Here is a 10,848-nt window from a genome sequence, read left to right as displayed (position 1 = left end):
GACCAGTAATAAAATAAACAAGATACTAGGATGCTGCAAATCTGAAATGAAAACAAAAGAAGTTTCAAGTACTCAGCAGGCCTGGCAACCTGTGAAGAGAAACAGTTAACACGTCAGGCCAGGCGATGCCTGAACTGCAGAATATGCCTAGCACTTTCTCACGCTCAGGAAATGACAAGTCAAGTCCTGGGAGCCAATGAAGCAGAAAAGCAAATTGGCCCCTCCCATCCGTCTATTTAACATTCGGGACATGGGGACAGCGAATCCACTCAATGCTGAGAACTTCATATATACGATAATAAAGCGGCACAGTAAATTTCACTCAGTAAATACACGGATCATTCACCACCCGGAGATGTATGTGCCTCAGCTCCGGTTCCTGTTTCTGGTGTTACCGGGTAAGGTGGAGTTGAACGGTGAGGTGTCAGTAATCCTTACTGTTGTTGCTTTGGAATTAACCCCTCCACCACCCCCCTCCCCCCCACCCACCCTCACCACCCCACGCGTAGCCCACCCTCACCTGGGGGTTCATTCAGACGCCTTGAAGATGATGAATCTCTGCATCTGTTTAGATGCCAAAATCTATCTATAACGGTCTCTTTCTCTCTCTGTCTCTCTATTCCTCTCATCCTTTTCTCGTCCTTTGCCCGCCCGTTTACCTCACTCTCCTTATCGCACTCTAAACATTTCTTTTTGTTCTTGGTTTTTCAACCTTTTGTGTTTCTCCCTCTGCCTGTGTCTCTCCGTCTCAATATTTTTCTGTCTCCTTATCTGTCTATCTCTCTCTCTCTCTGCCGACGTTTATCGCACTTTACCTTTATATATCTTAACCCATTGTCTCTTTCATCACTCCGGCTTATCGTTCAAGCTAACTATTTCAAAAAGTGGCAAAATTAACATCTCTGTCTTTTCACAGTCGGTTTTACAGATGTGGCGGCTGTGCTGATCCAACAGACTCCCGCTTACATATCCGGTTACCCGGGCACCCCAGTCCGCATCGAATGCCTTTACACAGAAGCAAGTGCTGGCACCTATTTCTACTGGTACCGATGGCACCCTGACCGTGAGCCTGAGAATCTTTTCTATTCCAACAACTTTGGCATGGTCACCCCTTCCGATGAGGTGGACGGTTTCAGGGCGACAAGACCCAAGAACACCCACTTTTACCTGGATTTCTCCGGCCTGCAGGCGAATCACTCGGCTATGTATTATTGCGCCTGGAGTAAACACAGCGACGTACAGAGACGAAAGAGCTCAACAAAAACCCCAAGAGAGAACTACCTTCCCGATTCTTGTTATCTGTCTGTTCGCCCGTCTGTCTTATTTATCTATCTATCTATCTATCTATCTATCTATCTATCTATCTATCTATCTATCTATCTATCTATCTATCTATCTATTTATCTATCTGTCTGTCTCTCTATCTATCTGTCTGTTTGTGTTTCTATCTATCTATCTATCTATCTATTTAAAACGCAAGTTCTGTCGAAGGGTCATGAGGACTCGAAACGTCAACTCTTTTCTTCTCCGCCGATGCTGCCAGACCTGCTGAGTTTTTCCAGGTAATTCTGTTTTTGTTATCTATTTATCTATCTATTTATCTATCTGTTTGTCTGTCTATCTGTCTATCTATCTGCCTGCCTGCCTGTCTGTCTCTCTGTCTATCTGTCTGTTTGTGTTTCTATCTATCTTTCTATCTATCTATCAATCTCTGTCTGCCTATGTGTCACTGAGTGTCTCCATGCCTGTCTATCTTTATATCCAGCTGAGTATCTATCGATCTGCTACATTTATCTGTCATCAATCCATTTCTCTCCCCTTCTTTCTTAATACCGATTTACCATCTAACGTTATTTACCACATTGCAACATTTACATAAATGACATAAATCATGTTTTGTTGTTTTATTGATATTGATTCATCTTCTTGCTCTCTTTCATTTCAGATGATGACGATGAAATTTTAATTATTAAAAATTCTGCATCACCGCTGTAATGCTCTTGCCGTTAATGTAGCTTCTACCTTGTAACAACAGACTGCAAGGTAGGATAAATGGATTAATGGTGATGAGGAATTAAACATAGCTTCGGATTGTGCCAGTGGGTATTTCCCACATCACCATAACCATCCGAATAAGTGGTTATCCCATCCAATATTCGCGCTATTGCACTAGTCATGAGATATGTACAGATTATCAGAGAATCATGGAAGGATGTGGTACGGGGGATGAGGCATCTATTTTTTCCTTCCTGCCTGTATTGGCTCTTCGAAAGAGTCATGAAGCGAGTTCTATGAATACACCCCGCCAGTATTAAAATCACTCTCCATCATCAATGTTTTGCCAATTAAACGTTTCTGTTGAATCTGCGTCCACCAATCTTTCACGCGGTGCGTTCCAGGTGACAACAATTCGCTGTGGAGAAGGATCCTGCTGATCTTCCACTCTGCAAAATTTGCCAATTACCGTACGCCCGCAGCCTGTGGTTTCCTATCATTCCTGACGGCAGTATGAACATTTGTTGACAACAGTTAACCAAGATATTCAATTGGACACTCGGTTCCTCGTAGAGAGTTTTCAAAACATCGAGGGGCTCATTCCGGAGAAGAATTTAACCCTTTAATTCTCCGTCAGAACCCGGGAAATAATCCATTTTGTCCGAAAAGAAGAGAACTTATAACGCGCCAAATAGCATTATGCAATGATAAAGCACGGAACAAGGCTATTCGGACCAACTGAGCCCAGGTCCGTCCGCTTGAACGAGCTATTCAGTTGGTCCCGCGTGATCCTCCTCCCAATTCTCTTCATAACACCGCATCAGTAACTCTTCAGGTTTCTTTCTCTCATCCCCTTATCCACCTTCTCTTCAAATCCATCTATGCTATTCACCTCAACGTACTGCCAGTGGTAGTGGGTTTCACATTCACACCAGGCTCCGATTACCGAGATTGTTTCTGAATTTGCTATTAGATTTATTAACGCGTATCTTATATGAACAACACCCAATCGTACGGCCTGCTCACTCCGAACTGCCTGGCATTTAGCTGCCCCTTTAAATTTTCCTTCCATTCACTTCTAAAGCTTGCAATTGAATCGACATCTGTGACGCTAACAGGCTATTGACTCTATTATAATAACTCAGTGGTTTAAAAATATTCTCTTGATCTAACTCTTGTAGATGCTCCTGTCAATGAAACCTTAATTTCTCCTTAAGTTCTCTAACAGAAGTGCATCTAATGTTAAACAGTCCCATTTGCGTGCTCTGTCAGCCTCTACCATATAACTGAAGTGCATCAACTTTGACAGCGTTCTGGGAAATCTCTCTTCAGCCTCGTCGCTGCAAGATTATAACTTTCTCTAGTTTATCCTCATATCTAACGTCCCTTATTCCTGGTATCAATCAATGTTAACTGAACGAACCAAGATGTGGCTTGAATGGATAACATACAGCAACACTTCAGTTCGGTACGGAGGGACAGCTGTATTTTCGGAGGGTCACCACTGGAGGAGAGCTGCACTGTCGGAATAATTAAACCGAGCCTTTGGCTTCCCTCCCACGGGCAAAGCTGCGAAGAACAACGAAGTTCTGCTAGTATCCAGATTAATATTTCCCCTGAACCAAATTCACTAGAAACTGGTTATTTGTTAACTGTCACTTTGCAGTAGTGATAGCAATTAGATTTAGTGATAGAGTTAGATTTGTGCATACAAATTGGCTGCGGCGCTTTATAAATTATAAAAAGTGGCTTCGCTTCAAAAAGTCCAACGCTGGAGGAAGCATTGTTCATCCCGAGGTCATGAAATCCGCCACAGAAATGTCTGCTCTTTGTTTCCATTTATTAACCTAACTCCCGGATCTGAGTTGACACATAGCTTCCGTAGTCTTCAATCATGTATCTAAATTTACTCGCCTTCTGGTTTTTGTTTCTGGCACCGAGTAAGATAATATTGAATAATTCCATGTTGTTCTTTGGTATCAATTCCTTCAGGAAAACAATTGACTAAACTATTTCGTATAATCTGCTCGTGTTACTACCGAGAAATTATAGATTAACAATTATATTTCCAACGTCCAGGATTTATTTCAATTTGTGCTTATTCTCGAAAGCCACTTCATTTATTTTAAACCTACAAGAATATTTATTGAGTAAGTATTCTCAGCATAATTTAAATTTACATAATCCTATTCTTACTTCGCTAATTGCAAGCGAATTTCAACTATGCCATTGATCTGCTGATAACCCCAGATTTATCGGTCAAATTATGCACCAACCTTGGGTAACAGGCGCCTGTTATGCCGGCTGAATATGAAGGCAGCTTTATAACTTGAGTTGTAATTGCCCGAGCCATGGAGGATAGTATGTCCAGCCCCTGAAGATCCGCAGCGCTAACCACTAGGACAGGTGGGACATTTCTGTGCAGCCAGTGACGGCGTGCAGCGTTGCAAACTCATCCAGGTCCTGTGAAAACGTGTCGCACACACATGTCTGGTGTCCCTGTCCTCCCAATCAAAGTGCTGTCTTAACAGTTCCCTTGCTTCAGTTTGAAACTCAGCAAGGAAACAAGCATGAAACCTTTTGCAGCGGAGCAGAAAAGGAGGCGAAAAAGGGGTGAGAAGAAAGAAAGGAATAAAGAGAGAGAATGAACGAACCCAAAGAAGGACTGCTATGCTGCAACTTCTGATTATGACGTACTTCCTGCACTTCCTCTGAATCTCTTTAGCCCAGAGCAGTCAGCGGAAAGGTTCTTAGATCTGCCGCAAAGATGGGATTCAATATGTTCGTCTTTGGTAGTTTCCTACTAGTGTTACGAAACTTAAAACATCTGTTCGCTGCTTCATCAACTGAAAGGGGTTCCAACTAATTGGGGTTCCAACTAATGCAGTGCGGCGGTGATTTGTAGAATCAGCGAAAAATTATTGAATATAAGATAGTGGAGTAATTATTCTGCTCTCTTTACGCTACTTAACTGTTATTAATATTACGTCACCCCCGTGCAGTCCCGTAGATTTTTCAGATCTATTGCACAGTTACATGATTCCAGCTGCTTGTAGGAATTAACGAAGAATTCAATCGTCAATCCGCCGCGATTCGGCATCCGTCGTCTCAAGGGTCCTCTCAACAATTCTAATTACTTCTCCCTAATTCCTGTTTCCCGGTGGTCTCCTGGGCAACATGGTGCATCAATGACCGTATTCGCTTGCCATCGACGCGCAAGGATCAGCCGAAATGAACTATCTGCAGGAAGGAACCCTTCGGGATATCAGGCTCTGATATGGACAGCCCGCCAGCAGACGATCCTTGTTAATAGGCTATATGCATTTGGCAGCGGGCGCTCACTATGAAGAGGGTTTGAAGGGCGGATTTCTTATTACGTGGGTTATAGAAAATAAGAAATCTACCCTGAAGATCGACGGCTTTAAACGCATGGACCAGGCGGTATATTTTTTGTGCTGCTGCTGATATGCAACAGCGGCTCATAGTTATTAACGACGGAGGCAAAACCTCTTCACACAGGCTGATCTCATACTAATGTAATTATACAATGGATTCAGGGAGGTGTACTTGGAGTGCATTGGATTATTACAGTGCTTTGTAACCTTAAAACCTTCTGGTGAAGACACGACGAGGGGGCCATAAATGCAAACTGCTTTCTGACAAATCCAACATGGGATTTAGGAGAAACGTATTTAGCAGTGACTGCTGCGAATGTAGAAAATGGACAAACGTGCCAGGCGCTTTTCGGAGAAAGCTGGATCAACAAACGAGTGTGACAAGTATGGAAGGATCTGCTGATAGAGAAATGAGGAAAGTGTTGGAGGAGGATCCTGTGGAGCATAAATAACTGAGGGTCCGAATGGCCAGATCTGCGAGACATATTAAGTACAATGCTATGGACCTAGCGTCAACATCTGAAGGGGAAGAAGGAGGATCAATTTCAGAATGCTCACATCCCAAGTGCAAAAAAGGAAAGGATCAGCCACCAACCAGTTGGAATGTCGTTATTTGGGGACGTGATTGTCAGGGATACAGAGACGCACTTGCATTACTGTTCACATGTTGTGGGATGCAACACAGCAAGCAACAGTCAGTCCATTGCGCCTGTTCCAACTCTTTAAAAGAGCGATCCACATAGAACTATCGAACTGTTACAGAGAAGGAGTCCATTAGACCCATTGTATCCATGCTGACTCGCTGCAGCATTAGCTCAGTTAGTCCCACTTCCCTTACCGTTTGCCCACATATTCGGAGAGGCTGTGGCATAGTGGTATAGTCACTGTACTAGTACGCCAGTCACCGGGTAACACTCTGGGGGCCCGCCGGCGAATCACAACAAAAAAGCTTGGAGTAGAAGTCTGATAATGGCAAAAAACCGATTGCCATTTTTTTGTTGAAACCCACCTGCTTACTGCTGCCCTTTAGGGAAGGGAACCTGCACCCCCTGGTCTGGTCTACATGTGACCCCAGACCCACAGCAATATGATTGACTTCTAAATGCCCTCTGGACAACATGGGTGGGCAATAAATGCTGCTCCGGCCAGCGACGCGCGCATCCCATCAAAGAATAAAAAAATCCATTCAAGTTCCTGCCAAATGCTTTTTTCAAAAACCACGATTGGATCAGCTTCCACCACATTCTCAGGCCGGGCATTTCAGAAGCTAGCCACCCCGCGCTAAAAAGGAAAGCCTTTTCCGTGACGCTGTTGCCGCTTGCATTTAATCGGTATCCTCTGGTTATCGCATGGATCAAAGGCATGAAGGTACGGTAGGTATTATTTGCGGATGGCACAAAGGTAGGTAGGGAAGTAATTTGTCAAGAGTCTATAAAGAGATATAGAAGGGTGAATGTGCAGAAAATTAGCAGAAGGAGTATAATGTGAGAACATGTGAATTTATCCACATTGGCAGGAAAGTGGTAAAGCAGTGTATTACGTGAATAGAGAGACAGTGCAAAGCTCTCCAGTATACAGAGATCTTGGTGCCCTTGTGCACGAATCACAAACTATTGGCGAACAGGAACAACAAGTGATTAGGAATGGAAATGGAATTTGGGGTTTATTGTAAGGCGAATCGAGTGTAAAAGAATGAGAAATTGTGCTGCAGAGCCTTTCGCAAGTGAAATCCTCATCCTCACAGAACAACTCAGGCTGGGCATGGACTGATTTGTGATCAGGAAGTAAATAAAGGACAATTGGGCGCTGGGGATGGAGGCAGGGGGCGGGGGTGGTGTGGGGGCTGGTGGTGATGGCGGGGAAAGTGCAGACAGGAAAGTGCTGGACCACAACCAGATCAGCCATGATATTATCAAATTACGGAGCAGGCTCGAAGGGCCGAATGTGCAGTTTATCCTGCCCCTCATCATTGATTCCAATAACTTTCCTACCACCGAAGTCAGGTTGATTGGTGTATAATTTTCTGGTCTGTCCCTTATACCCTTTTTAAACATTGGTAATATGTTCGCAGTCCTCCAATTCTATGGGAGCAATCCTGTATCTAGTGAGGATTCGAAGATGACCTTCACAGCACCCACTATTTCCTCCCTGGCTTCCTCTAAAAGCCTGGGATGCAATCCATCTGGCCCTGGTGACTTATCCACCTTCAAAGATGGCAGTCCCTTTGGTGCTTCCTCTCTCACTATGCTTATTGTATCTAATATTTCACACTCCGCCTCGTTAACTAGAATGTCTGCAGCATTCTCTCCTTTGTGAAGACAGAGTCAAAGTACTAATTGAGAAACCTGCCCACATCTTGAGCATCAATGCACAAGTTACGGTGTACATTTCTGATAGTCCGTACCCTTTTCTTAGTTATCCTCTTGTTCCTAATGCAGTGGCGAAACATTTTTGGGCCTTCCTTGATTTTACCAGCCAATATTCTTTCGTATCATCTTTCCTATTTTCCGTTTTTACTTCACCACTGTACTTTCTACGCTCCTCTAGCCTGCTTTAAGCTCTCTCTTTCTGCTTTGTCTTCTAAATGTTTCGAGATAACCAGTGGGCTCTAGGTTTGGCAGCAGCACCCTTTTTCTTTTGGGGACATGTCTGCATGTGCCCACAGAATCTCGTTTTTGAACGCCTCCAACTGATTTGACACCGTTTTCCCTCCTAGTAGCTGCATCCAGTCCACTCTCGCCAGTTCACCTGTCAGCTTTGTAAAACTTTCCTTCCCACATTTAGAACTTTTACTCCCGTTCTTCCTTTGCCATTTTCCATAATGATGCTAAATCTAACTTTATTATGCTCCCTATCTCCACTCACTCACTCCATTTGAGTGTGCATTCAATATCCAGTCACAACTTTAATACTTTCCAAAATAGAGGAAATAGCCCCTGGAAAAAAAAAACAGAGAATCTAACAAGGCAGAGGAAACAATTCGGTCTATCGTGTTTGTGCTTTTTGAAAGTTATACTCATTTCATCTCACTCTACTAAGCATTCCCCAAAGGGCGCAATTCTTTCACTCATATTTCGAAATCGCTTTTCGGAACTAAAGCATTGTCTGTTTACACCACCCTTTCAAGCAGTAGGTTGGCTGATTGCAATAACTTGATCTTCACGCCTCTCCTCCCATCTTTTCCGAATTACTTTCAATCCGAGCCCTCTGTTTACCGACCCTGGAAACAGTTTCTGCGTATTCATTCCATCAAAATCCTTCATGAATTTGAAAACCTCCATCAAAGCTCCTCAATACATTCTCTGCACCGCGGAAGGCAGGCCAAATTTCTACATTTCTACTCCCACTGTGGTATGATGGAAACTTCTTACTTCGGTACGTCTGGTGTGGCGTTCCGCTCGACAGCACGCTGAGTTGCTGAGTGGACAAAGGAGGTTTTCCCGAAATCTTCGATACTCACCTCATTTCAGATATCTTTGCATAAAGCGTTAAATTTTAACCCTTCCAATCATTGTGAACAGCCCCAAATCCTGCAATAGGTTGCATATTGCAGGACAACCCCGTGCGCTTATTTTTCTTACATTCACATAAAAAGAGCCACTCCCTTTGGATGGGCACGGGAGAAGACCTGCCCGGTGCTTTTGCAATGACGTCACTTCCGCCCTGGCGCTGGGGCAATAGAACTGCAGTGTTGGAGAGCGCTCGGCGAAGCTGCAAGTGTGAAAGGACTTTCAAAACCCTGCACCATGCTGTTCACCTAGATCTACTGCGGCTGCTGCTTCCAGGTTACTGTTCTGTACTCATAGGGCTATTCGTGCCCGGCTGAATCTGCTTTAAACAACATAAATTATTTTTGCTGCAGAAACGCTAAAGTTAGTTAGATAATTTAAAGCATTTGTTCTTGTTTTAAGCAGTGGATTGTTATGGTCTTGGACATGCCGTTTCTGGAAGGCTCGTGGAAGCAGACTAGGGTGAATTCCTGAATGGGAGAGATTTACAGAATTTTGAAAGAAAGGCCTAATTGGATATCTTCTTCAAACATTTGGCACAGGCACGATTAACCGAATGGCCTCCTCCTGAGCAGTATCATTCTATGCTTCAATAAATGCCGTCCTTTTCAGACTAATTGCTTCTTTTTATTTAAAGAAAATGATTGTCTTTTGCATCCCCATTAACAGAACGTTGGAAAGGTCTCGACAGTCGATCCGGGCATATAGCGGATGTCAGTGAGCCGAACAAATGATTCTCGCTTCAGGGTGCAAGGAATTTCATTCGAGGCAGGGTGACCGCAGTGGAATGTGGGGAGCCGGCAAATCTTTTGTCCTTCCCCATGCAATCGGCACTGAGCGCACAGGACAGCAATTTGGCGCCACCGCTGTTGCGCTCAGCGGGTACTGAATGTTAAGAGATGGCCGTTATGCGTATTGGCTCAGCGAGCTAATCGACAGTGCTGTGCATTGCGTGTTTAGGAAGAAATTCTTTCTCTATCCCTACGATGGCAATTAATCTTGGATTCTTTGTTTTTATCATGTTCCTCCGTTGCGGGCTACAGGAATGGGCTCGTTTCCCTGTGGTGGAGCCGGTTGTCAGTTGTCTTTCCAGATTGACAGCGGGGGTAACAATCTGTATTGGTGTCGCCAGCACAACAGAGCAGGCTTGCAACTCGTAGTGACCTCGGTTGGCACGTCATGGGCCATGTCCGCAGAGAGCTTCAAGATTTGTTTTAAAGTCACCAGACCCAATTTGAAGCCCTGCAGCCTGTGAGTACTGAGCGTGGAGCCGTCGGACACAACATTGTATTACTGAGCTGCTACGGATCTCAGAGTCACAAGGAGGTGCAGGACTTGTTCAAAACTATATCACTCTGGAATATTCAACCGAGAAATCGGAAAACTCAAGTAATCCGCGTACAGAAAGACAGCTGTTCATTGATTAAGCTTTGCCCGTTATCCAACAGTCCATTGAGTATTTTAATGAATCCAATAAGTCCTCAGCCCCTCCTAACAGATAGTTCAAAATCCAAGTCTCCACTTCCGCATTTTCCAAAGAAGAGGAAATAGACCCCAGCGAATCATACAGGGAAAAGGGAGGCAAATCTGTGCATCGTGCCTGTGCCATTATTTTGAAAAAGCTGCTTATTTTATTTCACTCGAATACTCTTTGCTCAAGGGGCGGCAAAAAGATCCCGTTAAAATATTTTTTCTAAACCCCGTTTGTAATCTCGTTTGCCTTGTTTCTATTCCCTCCACAATTTCAGGTGCTACATTACAGATTGTAATAACACGTTGACTGGAAAACAAAACTCTTCAAGCCATAACATTTTCTTTGATGAATCACCTATAGTCAGTGCCCTCTCTTTGCCAATCCTTCTGTCTCTGGAAACAGTTTCCCCTTATATATGCCATTAAAACACTTCATTGTTTTGATGGTCTCCATCTCATGTCCTCTTAATCTCATC

At 43.9% G+C, this 10,848-nt stretch overlaps 1 gene segment (V, D, J or C); it reads left to right on the top strand.

Annotated features, from left to right (window-relative positions):
* The first annotated feature begins 250 nt into the window (after positions 1–250).
* LOC121272517 lies at positions 251–4,861 on the top strand. The segment is given in 3 exon segments: positions 251–398; positions 917–1,236; positions 4,721–4,861. Coding segments are annotated over 3 exon segments (609 nt in total).
* Positions 4,862–10,848: the final 5,987 nt, after the last annotated feature.

This window comes from Carcharodon carcharias, chromosome 34 (assembly GCF_017639515.1).
Source record: "Carcharodon carcharias isolate sCarCar2 chromosome 34, sCarCar2.pri, whole genome shotgun sequence".
Classification (NCBI taxonomy): Eukaryota; Metazoa; Chordata; class Chondrichthyes; order Lamniformes; family Lamnidae; genus Carcharodon; species Carcharodon carcharias.
This window is presented reverse-complemented; position numbering and strand designations above follow the sequence as displayed.